Raw genomic sequence first — 21,584 nt, forward strand, 5'->3', positions numbered from 1 at the left:
CTACATAAAATTGTTCTTATTGTCAACCTCTATTTTGTAAAGATGTTGATATCAGCTTCAATTTCATTTAGTTGAGAGACAGACTAAATATCAACTGTAAAATGCTTGATACAACGAGAAAGGCCATCATATGAGGGTAATTACATTTCAGTCAGCATAGAACCATATTTCTCATTCTACAATGAAAATACTCACAGTTTACTAGACAGTGTTGGAAGGTCATGGATAATTTCTTCATATGGTTCCTCTTGTGCTAATGCAGGAACAGATGATGGCTCTTGCCTTTTTTCTTCCCAGGCAATTTCAGCTTTCAGTAGCATTTCCTCAATGAACTCAGATGCAGCAATATCTACAAGAAAAAAATAAGGAGAAAAAGTGGATTGGGAAATCACAGAAAGCTATTTACTTTTAATAAATCTGAGCGGCTCAAAATGATACCATTTATCAAAGCATGAAGCAAAATAAAAACAATTACAAGTTTATTGTAGGGATAAAATTGAATGACTATAATTTTAAAAGGCTGCTGGTTTACATCACTGATACATTTAATTATAAATGAAATGAAAAATTATAAAAGTACTATAGGAGTTATTGGATTGTGATGAGTAAAATAAAAAAAATAATTGAAAAGCTAAGCCTGAAAGAATTCAGTGTCATTTTATTCTCACATTAAATTCTTCTTGCATCTTAGTGAAAATAAATCAAAATGATGGAAAAAATAATTTTTCTTACCAAACACTAGTTTATATAAAACATGTAGTAGATGTTCTATAATAATGCTAGTAACTGGGTAAATAACAATTAATATTAGTTATGTTATTACAGCAGAGTGTCAGACCTACCTTTCTCTCTCAGTCTCTATGTCTGTCTGTCTGTCTATATATATAATATATATATTCTCTACATGTTTCTGAATATATAAAATGTATAATATATAATCATATATTATATATTCAGAAACATCCAGATAATTGTATATTTTATTATCTAATCATGTTATGTATAATAATATGTAAATATCAGTAATCAGCTCCTTACACTTCAACACTAGTATCTGGAACTGAGGCCAAGCTCTTAACTATTGGGTCATCAAGGTTGTCCCAATGCATGCTGATAAGTTCTTCATTTATTGCAACCTTATGTCACTTTGCCTTTGCATGTAACAGAGTATTTTCACTTATTTAACAAACATTTATTGAGATGACTAGTAGGCACACAGGGTTTTGTGATTAGCTGAGATAAAGCAATAACAATTAGAAAAAGATTTGTTAAGATAATCAGGTAAATTTGAGCTTAATTTTTTTACATTGTTTTGTTACTTTTATCGGCTTGCTCTTTTACCACTTAAAAATTTAATACTATATCCAGAAAAATACATTATCTGGGGGGAAATTTGCTGAAAATAAATAGCTAGACAATAAGACAGGAATGCATAAAATGAGTATATAAATAGAAATTTATAATAAAATGTATATAAATATGTAAAGTACGAAAGCACTCCAAAACCAAGCTCATTGTCATATAGTAATTCCAACTCACAGTGACCCTATAAGACAGGGAAAAATTGCCCCTGTGAGTTTCCAAGACTGCTACTCTTTGTGGGAGTAGGAAGCCCCAGCGACCAGCAGTTTCAAACTACTTTCTAGTTAGCAGTCCAGCTCAAAACCGCTACACCACCAGGATAATAGCATTAATTTAAAAACTTTAAAAATACATGTATTAAAAATAGGAAACATTAAATCAATATATCAAAAGTTAGGTTCGGTTAAAAAATTCTCTACATATTTTGCAAAATAAGAATATCCAGTGCTGAAAAGCTATTATTGTTTTAAATATCCTAATGAATAAACATGATTTTGATATAAGAAAATAATAACAGGGAAAAATAATTTTAAGGTAAGTGGCCTTTGAAAACAGTGATGCCCTGGAATTTAAAGCAAGAAAAACAAAATGTAATGAAATATTAGAATATCCTATAAACTTAATTGATCTCTATTACCTACCTATCCTTGTTGTGGTAGTTATATAATTGTCAATTTGAGGATTAAGTGTGTAGGGGTGGAGTCTAGCCTGTCAATCAAGTCATAGCCAATGAGGCTTCTGTGTGGGCACAGCCTTCCCATAAGGATTTAGAAATTCCAGTAATTCCTCCTTGGAGGTGGGAGACTCTCTGCTCACACCCTGGGAGACATAGCAGCTGATAAGATACATGGACCCACCCGGATGCAGCCCTGGGTGCTGGAGAAGCCATGCAGAGACCCCTGCCAGCACTGAGATGTTTCCAATGCCACTAGATCCAAAGACTTTCGACCCACTGGCCTGTGATCTTCATTCGGTGTCATGGCATGTGTTCGTGAGTCTGAAGAGGACTTTATAGGTTAGTATCAGACATGTGGGCTATTATCAGACTTTTGGACTTGATCTGGGCTGGGCTGGGATGTTTTCTCAATGTTCAATTGCTTTTGTATATAAGTCTCTTTCTTATACACATATATGTGTCCATGGATTGGTTTCTCTAGTCTACCCAGACTAACACACTAGTGAACGGTACTTGTGCTTGAGCTGATGTAGTTTATATACAGCCCCACGGTGTAGTCTGACCTTTGTGTAGCCATAATAATTATTAATGACAACCTTCAATATGATGGGAGGGAACACGTATCTCTTCAGTGGTCCCGGGACCATATAACCTACCTGAGGGCTTCTCTTCATTGCAGTTCAGGAGGTTTGGGTTTGCCTGATGTAGTAAAAGAAGCTTCACCAAGTTTGTCTGAAACATTAAAGATATTTGGAATAGAAAATACCATGTAAGACACTGATATTAATCAGTAAATAATACCTGTTACTGACCTCCAGGGACAGTTACAGCATAGTAGAATGAAAGTGTATTAATTTTACATGAAATATTTATTATCCCATAGCAGTTCCTTTGAAAAAGACATCATTCTTAAGATTTTGTAAACTACTTAAGAAACTCATGAATTCAGCACAAAAATTACTTATTAAATGGATGCGACATCACTGATGACTTGAAAAGTTTCACTTCATCACTCCGATTTTTCTTTAAAACATTTTATTGAAAAATAATGTCATAAAATGCATCTTGTTTCTTTTTAGTTAAAAAATTCACTAAGATCTCACTTGTTGGCAAACAATAGATCTCTGTGGTTAATCCACATTCGAACCACTATTGGTATGAACCTAGGGTGACTGTGGAATCTGGAAACTCAAGCTCAAGTCATAAGAATGGAGCTATTTGATAAGGTATAATACATTTTAAATTTTGCCATAAATATAACGTATTCATACAAAGCTCCATAATCTATAGGTATCAAAAAATAATAATCAACAACCCCCTGTGTAATGTGAGGGTTGGGTGGAAAGGGGGAACTGATAGCAAGGATCTACATAAAATGTCCTCCTTGGGGGATGAACAACAGAAAAGTGGGTGAAGGGAGATGGCGTATAGCATAAGATATGACAAAATAATAATTTATAAGGGATTGTGATAAGAGTGGTATGAGTCCCTAATAAAATGTTTAAATAATAATAATAATAATTTATAAATTATCAAGGGTTCATGAGGGAGGGGGAGCGGGCAGGGAGGGGGAAAACGAGGAGCTGATGCCAGGGGCTTAAGTGGAGAGCAAATGTTTTGAGAATGATGAGGGCAACGAATACACAAATGTGCTTGCCACAATGGATGAAGGTATGGGTTGTGATAAAAGTGGTATGAACCACAATAAAATGATTAAAGAAAAAAAAGTTGTAAAGCATATTGTGGTGATCGTTGTATAACTTTTCATTCTATTTAAACTGTTTAATTTTACGGTATGTGGATGATGTCCATAAAATTGTTAAAGAAAAATATATCATTGATGATATCTTTGTTCTCTCCCCAAATTATTTCCAGAGCCAACTACTTTTTTAATTGACTGCCTTTATACATTAACACTTGGAAACACCCCTAAACATTTCCCCCAGTTGTTTTTGTGCATTGGATGAAGTTCACAGAGCACATGGGATTTCCTTTCAGCAGTTCACAGTCATTTTGTTTCAGGTTCTGGCCATAAGGGCTACAATGTAACATATCCTACTTGGGCCAGAGTGTTTCTTGTGGCTTTTTTTCCTTCCCTGGTGACACTTCTGAACTTTGTTCTTGGGTGAATGCTGCCCTTTTTACCTCAAACGTTTGATTTTTCTAAGATATGGGTACCTCACTAGTTACTGTTCCCTTGCAGATCTGTCTAGTTTTTTGCTTAAAATTTCGCCAAATGAATGAGTTTATTTCCAGGCATAAAAAGTGGTGAAGGGTGATTACTTGGGGCCTGCATGCCTGATTATTTAAAAATGATTTTAAGAATTTGGTTTACATTTTTCTCCCACTCTTTGCAGGACTTTCTAATGTTGATCCTTTTCAAAATTGTGGCAGCTTGGTTCCACTACCACTGTCTACTTCTTGTCTCAGGGTGGTGGAGACTGATGAATGTGGTCCTTTAGTACCTTGGACTAATTGACTAAAAATCTACCATTTAGTTTCTCTAGCGAGGGCATTTAGAGAAGCGGAACCATCATGTTGGTGGTGACCTGGTTTAGTGCTGTCAAGTCAGATTCCTAACTAGCGCCCCTCTGTGCCACAGAACGAAACACTAACATTGCCGGGTCCCGTGCTGTCCTCACAATTGTGATGTGTGAGTCCATTACTGCAACCCCTGTGCCAAGCCATTTTGTCAAGGATCTTCCTCTCGTTTGTTGTCCTTCTACTTCACCAAGCATGATGTCCTTTTCCAAGGAATGAAACCACAGTGTACATATTTTCCAGTGTCTTTCTTTCATGACTCAATAGACGAGCTAATGCCACGAGCTAATGGATTTGGCCAAGGATCATTCATGTTTATGGCTGCATCCATTGAACTGGTAAATAAGTAAACCATCACAATTTACCTAGCTTCCCATTGGCAAACATTCAAACCTTTTTATAACCATGTATTTATTTACTATTATAAATAATGCTTCTATAAGTGGTTTTATTTTTAGCTTTTGGTGCACATACACAGGAGTTTCTTCAGGATTGTTGATTTGTACAGAATAACAATTTGGGTTTTGTGGACATTATTGGATATAATATTATTTACACTGGATAGTATCTATATTAACAATTTGGTTTGGAGATAAGGTGAAATTTTCAATGATGTTTAGTCACAACGGTAGAACTATGTGATCCATGTCATAAAAATGCCAAGGGAGTATGAAAGCAGCACATATATGATAATCTTGAGTTGCCACTTATCGGGCATTCCCAAGGCAAGATGTTTGCAGCAAAGTCCAATGATTTCCACCTCCACATTCTTGGGCTAGAAGCTGTCTGCTGCTTCTCACACGAGCACATTGCACCTTGGTCTACAGGAGTATGGAAGTTCCTTTACTTGTCTTCTGCAGTGTTTAAGACAGAGTTCAGTTAGCGTAGTGGAAATACCAAATCTGATCCTTGTGGTGCGGTGGAGAATGTTATACATCTCAAAAGGACAGAATCTAAAACCCTGCTTTGTCTAAAGTACACGGTCAGGGTTACCAAGGGCTGAATACCAGCTAGGTCATATTTTTCTCAGTATTTGTCATATTTATTTATTATGTTTTCCCAGAATCCACAATTAGTGCATGTTTTTGCAGAACTCAAAATATACAGATAACACAAAACAAAGTTCTTGTACTTTAGAGGATTGTGTTTACATATACATAGAGTTTACTACAAGAGGAAAGAAAAACAAACCCCAAACTCACTGCTATCAAGTCGATTCCAACTCACAGTGAATCTACAGAACCGAGTGGACCTGCCCCTGTGTGATTCAGACTGTAACTCTGTACAGGAGTAGAAAGACTGCGCTTTCTCCCATGGAATAGCCCATGGTCTGAACTGCTGAATTTGCAGTTAACACCCCAAAACGTGTGCCATGTAGGGTGTGAATGAATCAGAATGGACTGGAGGGCAGGGGCTTTGGTTTCCTTGAGTTTCCCATTGTGTATGTGCCAAGGTTTATTTATTTCTCCACTGTTGAACCTTTATGTTGTCTCCTTCTTTGTGATCTTGTGAAGAGTGCGGCAATGCATCTATGTGTGCATGCATCTATTTGTGCCACGGCACTTCTCTGGTATATATTCCATGTCGTTTCCTTGGTTCAGCTCTTTTGTTTCTGCGGTTCTATTTATTTCTCTGTTTTTCATCTTTTGGGTGACAATTATAAATGGTATTGTTTTCCCGATATCCTTTTCAGAGCTCTCTGCTAGAATAAAGGAATCAAACTTGTTTGTTTGTTGTTCATCTAACTTTGCTTAAAATCTCCATGAGCCCCAATAGTTTTCTTGCTGCATCTTTGGGCTTTTGTATGTATTGGATCATATCCTCTGCAAATAGAGAGGGTTTAAATTCTTCCTCAATTTGGATACCTTTAATTTCCCTTTCTTATCTGAAAGCTCTGGCTGAGAATTCCAGCCATCATTGAAAAGGAGTGACAAAGGGCATCCTGGTCTGATTCCCATTTGCAAGGGGAATGCTCTCAGTTTCTCTCCATTGAGAGCAAAGTTGACTGTAGGGTTTGTGGATATGCCCTCTATTATGCTGAAGAATTTCCCTTCTATTCTTACTTTGCTGAATGTTTTCATCAAGACTGGATGTTAGATTTTGTCAAATGCCTTTTCTGCAACAATTGATATGATCAGGTGGTTCTTTTTATTCTATTTATGTGATGGTTTACCACTGACTGTTTTTCTAATGTAGAACCATCCTTGCATATCTGCTATGAATCATACCATTAACATTTTACATACTGTTGGATTCTATTGCTTAGGATTTTGTTAGGAATTTTTGCCTCTATATTCATGAAGGATGGCCTTTAATGCTTTTTATTAATGTGCTTGATTGGTTTTTGTTCCACAGTTTTGCTTGCTTCATAAAATGAACTTGGGAGATTTCCATCCCTCTCTATGTTGTGGTGCAGTTTGAGTGGAATTGGTCTCAGTTCTCTGCATGTCTCATAGATTTCAGCAGTGAGATTCTCTAGGTCTGCCTTTTTTTTTTTAATTGGGATTTTCTTACTGACCAGATCAATTTCTTCTTTTGCTATGGATCAATTCTAGTTTATGCCATTAGTCTGTGTTAGTTTAGGTAGATGTTGTTTCTACAAATTTTTCTTTTTTTTTGAGTTTTCAAATTTGTTGGTGTATAGTATTCTGTTATTATCCTTTTGTTTCCATTGTTTGTGATGTGATAGTGCCCATTTAATTTCTTTTCATGTCAGTTACATCTTTTCCTTTGTTATATTTGCCAGTAGCTGGTCAATTTTGTTAATGCTTTCAAAGAAACTTCCTGTCTCATTGATTCTCTTATTTTTCTCATTTCTGGTTCATATCTTTTTATTCTAGTATTCATTTCCTTTTTCATGGTGGCTCTAGGCATATTTTCTTGTTATTTTTGTGATTTTTGAAAGATGTTGGTTTTAAGTGTTCAATTTGGTTCTTTCTTCTTTTTTGATGTGTGTGTTTATTGCTATAAATTCTCTTCTGCTCACTACATCTATAGTGTTGCAAACTTTTGATATATTATGTTTTCATTCTCATTTGAGAAAATGAATTTTTAAAATTTCATTTTTAATCCCTTTTGTTCTCTAATAGTTTTTAATCATGGATTTACCCCCATTTACATATAGTTGATGTTTTCTCTTCATGTTCAAATGTTGATTTCTAATTTTATAACACTGTGATCTGAGAATATGCCAGTGATATCATGATGCACATAAGTTTATTGAAGGTTACTTTGTGGCATCACCTATGGAGCTCTATACTGGAAAGTATGTGTGTATCAGAAAAGAACGTATACTGTGCTGCTGTGTGAGCTGTCTATGCATGTCCAAGAGCTGAAGTTGGTTGTGTTGTTCAGTTCTTTTGTATCTGTTGAGTTTATTTCTGGTTTTTCTCTCCTTTCCTTGATAATGGTATATTAAAATCTATTATTATTAAGAGTTATTGATTACTCTCCAATTCTGCAAGATTTTGATAATCTATTTTGGGGATTTTTCTTTTTTTAATTTTTAGATGGATTTAATTTCACATTTCTGAAATTTAAAAAATCATTTTATTGGGGGCTCATACAACTCTTATCACAATCCATACATCTATCCATTGTGTCAAGCACATTTGTACATTTGTTGCCATCATCATTCTCAAAACATTTTCTTTCTACTTGAACCCTTGGTATCAGCTCCTATTTTTCCCTCACTCATGAATCCTTGATAATTTATAAATTATTATTATTTTTTAATGTCTTAAACTTTGCAATGTCTCCCTTAACCCAATCTTCTGATGTCCATCCCTGAGGGAGGGGGTTATATGTAAATCATTGTGATTGATTCCCCCTTTCTACCCTACCCTCCTGGTAGCTCTACTCTCATTATTGGTCCTGAGGAGTTTATCTGTCCTGGATTCCTTGTTGTTCCAGCTCTGATCTGTACCAGTGTACATGCTCTTGTCTAGTCAGATTTGTAAGCTGGAATTGGGAACATGATAGTGGGGGAGGCAGCATTATAGAAACAGAAGAAAGTTGTGTGTTTCATCAGTGCTACCCTGCACCCTGACTGGCTTCTCTCCTTTTGAAGCTTTGTCACTGGGTCTTTAGATCTTATAGTTTCGTCCTCCTGTTTAAGTGACTCTTTAATTAGTATAAAGGATGTCTTTGTCTCTTGGGCTACATTTTGCCTTATAGACTATTTTATTAGAAATTAATATTGTCACTCAAATTCCATTTTATTCTTCAACATTTGAATGCTATTCTGTTTGGTCTTGGTGTCTCTTTCAGATAACACCTTGATGTACTTATCCCTTCTGCTTCTCTCAGACTCTTGATTGCTATATTTAATCAATTTGTGCTCAAGGTAACTATAGGTGTGAATTTCTTGCTGTCATTTTGCTAGGTAGTTTTTGTAGTGTTGCTGATTTCTTTATTCCACATAATTTTCTGTGCTGTGTTTTTGTTTGTTTGTCTTTGTCAGTTCTCTTATAATGTTATTCATTGCTATTGTCTTAGTGTTTACTAAATCTTTATGACTTACCTCTTTTATTATATTATTATTTATTCACTTTATTTGAAGTTACCCCATCATTTAGTACTTTCTTTCCAAATTTACAACAGTTTGACGACACATGTTGATAGCCCTACCTGGCCAGATGGAGGTATATGGAATCATATTGTATTCTTCAATCATGATGCCAAGTATAGGGCAACCATGGAAAAATCGATATCAAGGGGGACAGATTTCCTGAAGTGAGGAGGAGAGGTTAGGCGTGTCACAAAACTCTGCCATTTAAATCTCTCACTCATGACAAGATGGCATGTGGGTGGATATCATCATTCTTGCCGTGAAGTTTCTTGGCACAGGTGGACTGCTCATCTGTTTTACACTATCACCTTCTCACTTATTGTGATTCATAAAAGCAACTTTTTATTGGCTAACATGTGATTAATCCCTAATTGGAAAGATGTGCTGCTTATGGATCAATTATGTTTCTAATAGCCTCACTGTCACCTAAAAATCAGGTATGATCTGGGAGTACATTATAGATTTATAACACAGCATCTGGCAATGTTGACATTCACTGAATAGTATGTGTTAGTCCATGCTAGACACCATGGGAAAACAATGGTAAAATAAAACAGATGTTGTGATTGTCCTCAGTATTTATAGACTAAAGGTGACAAAGACAAATAAACAAACCAGAACAACAATTTGTGATCATCACTATGATATAGGAAAGACAGAGTGTTCCTATACAAGGTGTATGTGGGGAAACACTTCAGTCACCACATATAGAGACAATGTGAAACTGTTGGCATGAATAAGTTTCCTCCTACACATGGAAAACAGAGAAAGATGAGAAAGACCCGTCCTTGGTTCTTATGTACTTGGGGAAATATAGATCTGAAAACAATTGTGATCACCAATATATGTGGATTAAATCAAATTAAATACTTTCTGACAGGATATATAGAGTTCAACATGCCCATACATTTTGTTGATATAATACCACTTATTGTATTGCCTATATTAGCAATAATATATGTTAAACTATAATCAAATTTTATTTTATTTACTATTAAAATGTATGAAATTAAGAAATTCATTGCTCATATAAGTTATTTTCTTCTCAGTTTTAGACAAGAGCAGGCATTTCTTTTAGTCATACTGGAGAGGTTAATATGTTTATAAAAGGCAATTTACACTTTCCTGGATTAATTGAAAATAATATATCCATTATAAATGATGAACTACTTATTTCATAAAGGTAGATACATTTTTAAGATATTTATAAGGAAGTAAAACTTCAGTGCATGTCTCTAAAATATCATTAGTCTCTAAAACATTTGGGTGGCTAATGTTTTATGTGTGTATATAAACAGATACATTTATTTACAGTAAATTTTTCAGATAGCATGATAAATTTCCCATATGTATATATATATATATATACATACATTTATATATAAATAAAATCTGTTTCCAAAATATAATTTATGAAAAGAAGTGAATGGATACCTTTTTGGGTAGATGACAAAAAACAATAATTCTCAAAGTCATGTGATTTTTTAAAAGATATATAGTTGAAATGAGTTTTATGAATCAAAATGTTATTTAATATAAACTAATTTTCCTAAAAATTGCAATCATGAAATAATATCATCATCTATGGCTACCAGAATAATCCTCATGTATACTTTTCAATGGCAGTAGACAGTAGACAGAGCTTTCTACTCCCATAAACAGTATCATTCTACCCTGTCGCAGAGGGTAGGGTCCCTGTGAGTTGGCATCGACTTGACTGCAGTGGGTCCACTTCCAGGAGTTAGAATTAGTTCTCGCCCTTGCTGGGTCTCCATGGTGGACATGTTGAAAATTACAAATAGGGTATCTCTCTTGGGGGAGCTGACATTCTAGTTAAGACCCCTTTCAGATGATTGAATCGAACAAAATGAAAAAGACATGTATGACCTTCAATAACTAAATTTAATACTCTAAAGTATAAAAATTTCAAAAATATTGGATTAATGTTTAGTCATTTTCTAGAGGAAGAAAGCATAAAGATTAATTTTTTTAAGTGCTCTCATCTACACATTATAAATGACTCTGCCCAGAAAACTGTGGCTTGGACACCTATTTACGCAACTCCAGTAACAACGTCAACAGACAAGGAGGCATTCACAGTGATGTTCAGCACAGAGCTGTTGCTTCCACTTTCACTATGAAAATCATCTGAGCCACCAAGCCCTCGTCCATTCTAATGGCTGCTGATGCTTCTCACTAATGGAAGAACCAGGGTCCTGGACTGTGGAATGAAAATTAGGAAGTAGGTTGAAGTTCACACCAGTGTGTCAGGTAGAACTGGGAATTGGATCATTACTAGTCCTCTGAGAAGACCACATAAATCTTCAAACCATTGCTGTCTTTAACCACTTAGCTAAGCAAAATGGAATGCAGATGTGTGGGTCGAAAAGAGAGGGGCAGACATTGACAGAGAGAGGAGAGGAGAGAAGGTAGGAAAGAAATCTTTGAGAAATAACTTTTTTTTCCCTGTCATTTGGGGGTCAAATGTTTTGGAGGTCACTTTGAAAATGAGGAGAAATTGCAAGGCTTCATAATTTACTTGCCATTAATAAATGATAATTGATGGAAATGTCATGGGTACACTGACAAAGTAATAATAAAAGCATCTATCTTAATTACGGGGCATCTCAGAAAGTGAATGTAGGTTCTGAGGCCTGCTTCTCTTGTATATTCACTACTCTGTATCTCTAGATTAAGGGTACAGATTTAGAAAGAAAAAAAAAACAACATAATGCAATGGGTAAAAATATTGATATCCACTAATTTTATCTGTTATTAATCATTGCGACTTTAAATTTAGTAAGTGCCTGTAATTTTCCAAAAAGCTCTATAGAAGACATGGTAATTGTCTTTGAACTTAAGTCTGTTATGCCACCAGGACATGGCCTGGCCTATAGGTTAATCCTTGAATCATTTCTTAAATTGTTTAAATATTTTAAAATATTGAACAGTAGTAGTTTCACATTGGCCTGCAATCCTCATATAGTTGGCCATGTGAAACCACCGGCAACTCCGTGGGAGAGACACTGGGCTTTCTACTCCCATAAGCAGTTAGAGGGTTGGAAGCCTACAAGGGGGGTAGTTATGAGTCAGCATTGATTGGATGGCACAGAGTTGCCAGAGAATTTTAAACCTACAATTATCCCGAAAAACCAATGTCTTTTCACCATAAGCCAACCCCCTTTAATAGTTTATCTGTTTATTTTCGCCATGGCTGTATAAAGCCTGTATTTCACATGATACATGTTCAATTGGTAGAAAATAAGCTAGTACCAGTCACTGTATATGGACCGCTTAGATAATTGTGTATTCATCCCGTTACCATCTCTCTGGTTGGCAAAACTTAATTACTCATAAATTAGTAGATTTTTATCACTCTTTTTCAAGCGTTAGGATAAATATTAAAATTTAAATATTAAAATAAATGTTTTGAAAAAAAGCCTTTTTAAAAAATACATCAGCTCAGGCTAATGTCTCCCTATTCCTCCTGCTAGATTTAACAGTGAAATGATGATATTAAAAGTAAAATTACATGACAGCTCATGTAGGCTTTAAAATGTAGGTTTTAAAACAACATTAAATGACATGTTAATTAAAAAATGAGTATTCATAAAGACTTTACCTGGCCATATTTTGCAGCCAAATGGAGTGGAGTCCAGTACCGATTATCTACTATGTTGATGTCTCCTCCATGTTCCAAGATCAGAGACACCACCTCCTTATAGCCACTGGCACACGCCATATGTAGCTGCAAGGAGAGAGACCTGATTATTTTAAGAAACAAACGGGAACAGTCATGTCAATACATGTAGTTAGTGGTTTACTTAAGCATTGGAATTAGAGTTTAGAAAACAAAACAAAGCAACATTAAAATACTCCAAGTTTGTTGGCATAAGCCAAGGTCATTCACATTTTTTCATAATATCTCAGGGATATTTACTATTTTTCTAGTATTTCTGACCAAGCAACCTTCTTTAAGTTGTTCCTCGCCCTTCAATGTGCCCTTCCACTGTTGTATGGATAGTTATAAGTATAATATAAAATGTTGACATGTTCAAATATTTTTTATAATTTCTTAACCCACAGTCAAACATTGACTTATTCTTCTAATATTTCAGACTCTCAAATATAGAGACTCACGGGCAAAATAAGAGCTGTAATAAATGCTTTGTTTCCAAACATAAATCCACTGGTTCCCATGTAGAGTGACCCTGTAAGAGAGTGGTCCTGCCCCATTGGGTTTCTGATGCTGTAAATTTTTGAGGGAAGAGGCAGGCCCATCTTCTGCCTGAAAAGTGGCTAATGGGTTGATCTTCTGACCTTGCTGTAAGCAGCCCAGAGTACAGAGAAATGAGCACTTGAAAGAATTAATTCACCCTGACAGACTTTAAAATTTTGTAGATACCATGTACACATCCTCTCCATACAATATCCTAATGTACTCTGAAATCTAGAAATGTTTAAGAGGCCTTAGGAATTATGAGGAGGAGGAGGCGTGGTAAAGTGTTTTCAAATTTTTCAGGTGGATGAATTCTTATGCCTTTTATGTTGAAGTTAATAACAGTGTACTCCATTTAAATAAGTGTATTAAATAGATAAATTATTTCCTAGACACACTAGTTAATGTGAACAAACTATGGTGCAAAGGAAAAATAATTTGAAAGTAGCAAACGCTGTGACTTCACAGCCATCAAATCGATTCCCACGTATGAACACCCAGTAGGGAAGGGACCTAATGTCCCTCCAGTTTCTGAGACAGTAACTCTCTACAGAAGTGTAATGTCTCATCCTTCACCGCACAGAGCAGATTGTGGGTTTGAACAGATTTGGAGGTAAGAAAGTCCAATTGGTAGCCGCTAGGGTTCCCATGTGATACTGGAAAACCAAATTCATGGCCATCAAATCATTACAACTCCTAACAAGCCGGGCAGAGTTCCCCACATGGGTTTCCCAATATTGCAATGCTCCACAGCAATAGAAAGCCCTGTTTTTCTCCCACAGGTTGGCTGGTAGTCTTGAACTACTGATCTTTCAGCCCAACACATAATCACCATGTCATTAGGACTCTTGTTCATTACTATCCCCCAAAAAACCCCAAAACTTTGCCACTGAGTGATGCCAACTCATCAAAATCCAACAGGATAGGGTCAAAGTGTCCCTGTGAGTTTCCAAGACTGTAACTTTTGACTTGAGTGAAAAGCCTGGTCCTCCTCCCACTGAGGACCAGCTCACAGAAGTTCTGAACTGCTGACCTTGAAGTTAGTAACCCAGAGCACAAACCCTGTCCCACCAGGACTCCTCATTCAGTATTGTTCTCAAAACTCCCTGACATCCACTCAGTCCCAACTCATAGTGACCCTATAGGATGACTCCTGGTGAGATTCCAAGACTGTAACTCTTGACAGAAGTAAAAAGTCCATCTTTCTCTCAAGGAGCAGCAGGTGGTTTCTAACTGTAGGACTGATGTACCAAAGCCTAACTCATAACCTCTATCCCACCAAGGCTCCTTGTTGGGTGAATTTTCAAACTTTAACTGCAATTAGGATTTACTAACAACAAAGCCCACTGTCCCCAAAACAACCATGGATAGAAGTTAAGTGGGTTGTCATTTTTGATGGGAAATTAGTTATATTTTTTCATGATCTCAAACTCAAATTTAGCATACTCTTTCATTATAAACACAGGCAGCAAATCTTTGACTTTATGATCAAAAGAAGTTAAAGATATTTTCACATCACACCACTACTACAACAAACTCTCAAAATATTATGTTTAATACAACTTTATATCATGGCTATAATTAGATCCTGTTAGTAAATAAATAAGACAGCAATGTATTTCCATACCACCAGTTTGCTTTTTAACATTATGACTTTAATATCATGATTAAATATGTATATCATCTAATATTATGATGTACTACGTAGTGTGCTTAAATATGTTTGATTTTCTTTGTAATCCTATGTAGAATTTTAATTTTTTTAATTGAAAGAACAAAGATTTTTGTTAAGCATTGTAGATTGCATTAGCCTTCAAAAAACCACACCACAATCTATCTAGAACCAGTCAAACCCAACAATAGATCATTTTTGCACAATCCATGAGTTAGGGCAAAACTTCCTTCAACTTACAGTAATTACCTATTTAGCTCATTTAAAATTTTTTTTCTTGACAATAAAGCACAGGCTTCATTGGTCAGAGACAATGGAATACAGAATTCAGTGTAATGCAAGTTAAAAATTCACATTAACATTAGGAACTGAAATTGCTAATCTCTAATCTCTATATTTTCTGATATAAAGTAACTATATAAAAATATGTATGTCTAAAAGGGATGAGAATTGATGTAGTTTCAGTCTTCATCTAAAATGTTGAGGAAGAATATGAGATTAAAATAAAGATATTTTTAAAAATAATGTTCTACTTAATTATATTATTACATATTCTTAAAAAGAAAGGACTAGGTATCAAAATCACCTAAGAAGAAATTTCTTCCAATTTTGCCTATTGTTGACTCCTTCCTCTCATTTGAAATGAAATTTAGCATTGTGAGGACATGTGCCTAGTTTTAATTCACAATTGGCATTAAATCCAAGCTCTATAGAGAAATCACCAAGTAAGCAAAGTGTCCTTTTATCCTTCTCTCTATCAATAGGCAGGAAGCACTGCATACCTTAAGGAAGAGAAAATGCCAAGGATTGATAGTCATTAGCATAAATAAATGGATTCACAGTAAGGATTAAACTGCTGCAGAATACTGTGATCTTTAAAGGACAATTTCTTAGCCTCAAGTTCACTGTACTTTCCTTGTGAAAAACTCACAGATGATCTCTGCAAGTGTTAGTTATTATTACAAACAAATATTTGCATCATTCACGCTCCCTAACCAGTAGCAGAAACACAGACTTCGAAAATCACCTGGAGGAAGAAAAGAACCACATCAGTGACTTGGAGGACAGCCAAGCAGACTTTAACAAACACGAACAAAAATCTAACAAGATCATCAGAGAAGCTGAAGAAAACCTAAGAGCTATGTCTGATGCAATGAATTATTGGCTTACCGGAGGAAGACACAACAAAGAAGTCATCTGCAACAATAGTGAGAGAATTTGTAGAGGAAAACTCCCCCAGCTTAATGAATGAAAACTAGGCAACCATTCAGGAGGCTGAAAGAACACCAGCTAGACAGAATCCCTACACTATAGAACTTTGAGGAAAAGGAAAAAGTCATAACAGCAGCTGGGAAAAACAAGCAATCACATATAAAGTTTCCCAAATAAGAATATGCTCAGACCTATCAGCAGAAACTATGAAGAAGAGGAGAGAGTGGAGTAACATATTTCAAAAATTGAAGGAAAACAGTGTAAACCCAAGAATACTCTACCCAGCCAAAGTATTGATAAAGATAGATGGAGAAGTAAGAGTTTTCCCAGAAGGGGAAAACTCAAAAAATTCATTAGAAGAAACCCAGCCCTAAAAAAGATCCTTGCCGACCCAGTATGGGCAGAAGAACAAAATTCACCAAGCATAAATAAGAGACCACCACATAGAATAACCTTACTCAGAGGGCACAAAGGGAAAACACACCCCAGGATATCACTGGCTTAAGGATGGAAAGAAGTCAAGAATGATACGCACACACACACAAACGCACACACACATGCACAACACACTGAGAAAGGGAAGTAGGAAAACAACCAACACAAAAAGTATAAGATGACGTCACAGAGTCCACACATAGAGATAAATAACTCTGAATATCATTGGCCTGAGCTCTGGCATTAAAAGACAGACTAGCAGACTGGCTTAGAAAATACAACCCATCAATCTGCTGCATATAGGAGACACATCTCAAGGCTACAGACAAAAATAGATTGAGAATCAAAGGCTGGAACTAAGGTATACCAGGCAAACAATAATTCAAAAAAAAGCAGGGGTTGTAATCCTAATCTTGGATAAAATTGACCTCAAAGTGAAAACCATAAAAAGAGATAAGGAGAGACACTATATAATGCTCAAGGGAATGGTACACAAAGAACCATTAAACCTTGTAAACATATATTCCCTGAATGAGAGACCTGCTGAATAAGTCAACCAAACACTCCAAAAGATGAAAAAGAAATCACAGTTTCAAAAATTATAGTGGGTGACTTCAACCCACTGCTCTCTGAGAAAGATAGATCACAGGAAAAGAAACTCAACAAGGAGGCTAGAGATCTAAACACTATAATTAGACCATTTGACCCAATAGATATTTACAGAGATTTTCATTCAAATACAACAATAATTGACATTCTTCTCCCCCACATGGCACATATTTGAAGATAGACCACATGCTGGGGTGTAAGGCGAATCTACATAAATTTAAGCACATTGATATCATACAGACCTCTCTGACCACTTTACCATAAGGCTGGAAATCAACGAAAGGAAGACTAAGAAGACATGAGCAAACAATTGGAGGATGAATAACATTTATTGCAAAAGGAGTGTGTACTGGAACAGATCAGAGATTAAATTAGGAAATTTCTGGAAACCAATGAAAATGAGCACACTACATATCAAAACTTATGGGACACAGCAAAGGCAGTTATCATAGGAAGTTTCATAGCAATACAAGCACTCCTGAGAAAGGAAGAGAGACCCATGATTGATATGCTGGCACAACATTTACAACAACTAGAGCAGAGTCAGCAGGACGATCCTACCAATAGCAAAAGAAAAGAAATTATAAAAACCAGGGCTGAGGTCCAGTAGAGGGAAAGTAAGAAAACTATGGGAAAAATTAATACTGCTGAAAGTTGGTTCTTTGAAAGGGTAAACAGAATTGACAGATCACTGGAAAATCTAACCAAAGAAAGGAGGGAACAAATTTGAATAGGGATGAAAAAGGGGACATTACAACAGACCCTAATGAAGTTAAAAGGATAATTACACAGTACTAGGAAGGATTGTACTCCAATGACTTCAACAATTTGGAAGACATGGGCAAAATCTTGGAAAAACAGTCCCTCCCTAGACGATCCTCGGTGGGCATCAAGGATCTCAACAGACCCATAGCAATAGAAGAAATAGACAAGATTATCAAGGGATTACCAACAACAACAAAAAAATCCACTGGACAGATGGCTTCACTGGAGAATTCTACCAAGCATTTAGGGAAGAACTAGCACCAATCCTATAAAAACTCTTTCAGAACATAGAAAAAGATGGCAGGCTCCCGAACTCCTTCATTGAAGCTAGTATAACTCTGATGCCTCAACCGGGCAAGGATCCCACAAGAATCGAGAACTACAGACCAATATCCCTAATGAACATCGATGCAAAAATCCTTAACAAAATACTAGCCAATAGAATACAAAATTATATAAAACAAAAAATTCACCATAACCAAGTGGGATTCATACCAGGGATTCAAGCATGGCTCAACATACGAAAGACCGTTATTATTTGTCACATTGACATGAAAAACTATAAGAACTACATGATAATATCGACAGATGCAAAAAAAGCACTCTACAATATCCAACACCAATTCCTGTTTAAGACACTTGAGAAGATAGGAATGGAAGAAAAATTCCTCAAGAGAATACAAGCTATATATGAAAAATGACCAGCCAACGTGGAAGTCAATGGAGAAAAGATGAACACAATCCCACTGAAAAAGGGGACCAAACAAGGATGCCCCTTGTCCCCACTCTTATTTAATATCATGCTGGAGGTTTTAGCTAACAGCATAAGGCAAAGAAAAGACATCAAAAGTATTCGTGTGGGGAAGGAAGAGGTGAAACTATTGTTATTTGCAGATGATAGGATTTTATATATGGAAAATCCAAAAGTTCCACAAGGGGAGTACTGGAAGCAATAGAGGAGTTTGGCAGAGTGACAGGATACAAGATCAGCAAACAGAAGTCCATCGATTTTTATACACATCGGATAAGACCACAGAAGAGGAGATAAAAAAGGTGGTACCCTTCACAATAGCCAAACACAAATTCAAATATCTAGAGATATACCTGATTAAAAGAAGAAAAGATCTATGTGGGGAAACCTCAGAAAACTATTATAAGAAACCAAGGGCAACCTCAACAAATGGAAGAATATCCAATACTCATGGATTGAAAGACTCAATATAGTCAAGATGTGAGTTTTGCCAAATACACTATATGTTTAAAGCAATCCTGATACAATTGCCCTCATCTTTCTTCAAAGAAATGGAAAAACTGATTACCAACTTGATATGGAGAGGGAAGAAGCCCAGAATTAGCAGAGAACTCCTCAAGAAGAAGTATACAGTGGGAGGGCTTGCTTTACCTGACTTTAGCACAAACTATACAGCCACAGTTGTCAAAACCGCATGGTATTAGCACAATACTCAGACCAATGGAAAAGAATTGAAAACCCAGAAATTAAATCATCAGCATACAGACAACAGATCTTTGATAAGATATGGGCCCCAAAAATATCCAATGGGAAGCAGATGCCCTCTTTAACAAGTGGTGCTGGAAAAAATGGATATTTACCTGCAGAAAAATGAAGCAAGACCCTTATCTCACTCCATGCACAAGAATAAACTCAAGGTGGATCATAGACCTTGAAATTAAACTCCAAGATATTAGGGCCATCAGTGAGGGAATTGGGACCCACTCGAAAACTTTGGCACAGGGAATACATAGGTTATCAGAAATAGGGAAGGCACAACTTGACAAATGGGATATACTGAAGATAAAATGCCTGTATACATTGAACGAATTCACCAAGAGAGTAATAAGAGAGTCTGTGGACTGGTAAAACATCTTTAGCAATGACACATCAGACAATGGCATTCATGCTCCCGATGAAATATACAATGGTCAAAAGAGATATGAAAATTGAATAGGGCTGAAAATGATAGCACCGTCTTGCTCTCTAATAAGTCTTTCAACAGTTTGTCTGTCGGAATATGTATGCCCGCTTTTTATTACACAGTGATTTAAACAAGCAAAGATTTATAAAATTGATTTACCAAGCAAAAGTTCCATTGTGTTCTATATGTGTTAGACAATCATGAATTAATACATTATCAATAAAAGAGTTCAATTTAACCTGCCTTTTGACTCTATTATCCTGCTGAAATAGTCCTTGACCAAAAACACTCCCCTCAATGCCCACTAAATAAAACTCTTTGGAGTCAAGTGCCATAGCACTTGAAGTCTCAGTAATGTTTGATGGCTCAACAGGGCCTCCTTTTGTCATTCTCTCATTAGATTTCTAGGACACTCTGGGCCTGGTTTTATTCCCTTCTCAGTTGTTTCTCCTTATCACATTTCTGGTTGCTTTTCATTCTAATTCACATCCCTCTGATTACATTAACTGATGTTATCTAGTAGCATAGCTTTAAATAGTATAGATGATATATACTAATTTCCCTAAAATTACTTCTTCTGAATTACAAGTTACAACACCGAAATTCCACTTGGACATCTCTATTGACATGTCCAAGAGGCACTTCATGGTTTGCACTTCCAAAATTGATCACAGTCTCTGCTTCACATCCCCCTTTCCCTCGGCTTTCTCTATCTCATTTGTTGTCAACTTTATCAGACTATATTTTGGGGCTTAAAATAATTAGTCATCCTGAAGGCTTTTTCCCTTACATTTTTTATTAGAAAATTCCATTGGCTAAACTTTCAATATATCCATAACTCATAAATTCATAACTTAAATGTAACAATAACACATAAACTCAATATATCATTGTCTGAGCCATATCATCACTAATCCAATTGTACAGGAAAACCTTCTAACTTTATTTTTCCCCTTTACTGTCTATCATGCAACAGAAAGAATAGGTTATCCTTTTAAAACTGAAGTAGGATGATTTTCTTCCTCTTTTCAGAATTACCTGAAATCTTCCATCTCACTCCGAGTAATAGATTCCTCATGTAATAGTTACATGTTGGACTGAGATCCACATTGGCAGTTCAAATCCACCAGCAGCTCCAGAGGAGAAAGACTGGCTTTCTACTCATATAAACAACTATAGTTTTAGAATCCCTAAGAGGGTCACTATGAGTCAGCATGGTGTTTGTTTGTTTTGTAGAATTCCACGTGTGTCATGCCATCTCTCTCTTCGTTTACTCTGCTTCACCCACATTGACCTCTCAGTGAAACTTCTCCTGGTGTCTTTGCGCTTAATATTGCTGTGCTTTAAACATCTTCACAGTTAGTGTTCTCATTTCTTAACTAATGATTTGTAAAGAATTACTCAAAAATGTCTTATACTACCCATTCCACTCAAAGGCTAACAATACCATCCATATCTTGTTTAACTACTTCCTACTTTGCATTTATCATTGATAATATACATGAGAAAAACAAACAAATAAAGTTCATTTTAAAAAAGGAGGTTGGAAGCGATAAAAACAGATGTCAGAAGAGATGCTAAGAATGCAA

At 35.9% G+C, this 21,584-nt stretch overlaps 1 protein-coding gene across 1 annotated transcript in view; it reads right to left on the reverse strand.

The window, feature by feature from the left end:
• MYO16 (myosin XVI) overlaps positions 1–21,584 on the reverse strand; it is a 599,120-nt gene that overhangs the window by 447,643 nt on the left and 129,893 nt on the right. The window contains exons 6-8 of the mRNA XM_075562598.1: positions 12,772–12,897; positions 2,695–2,770; positions 196–349 (exon numbers count right to left, since the gene is read on the reverse strand). Coding sequence (XP_075418713.1) covers positions 196–349; positions 2,695–2,770; positions 12,772–12,897 — 356 coding nt within the window. The remainder of the gene's footprint in view (positions 1–195; positions 350–2,694; positions 2,771–12,771; positions 12,898–21,584) is intronic.

This window comes from Tenrec ecaudatus, chromosome 11, assembly GCF_050624435.1.
Source record: "Tenrec ecaudatus isolate mTenEca1 chromosome 11, mTenEca1.hap1, whole genome shotgun sequence".
NCBI classification, from domain to species: Eukaryota; Metazoa; Chordata; class Mammalia; order Afrosoricida; family Tenrecidae; genus Tenrec; species Tenrec ecaudatus.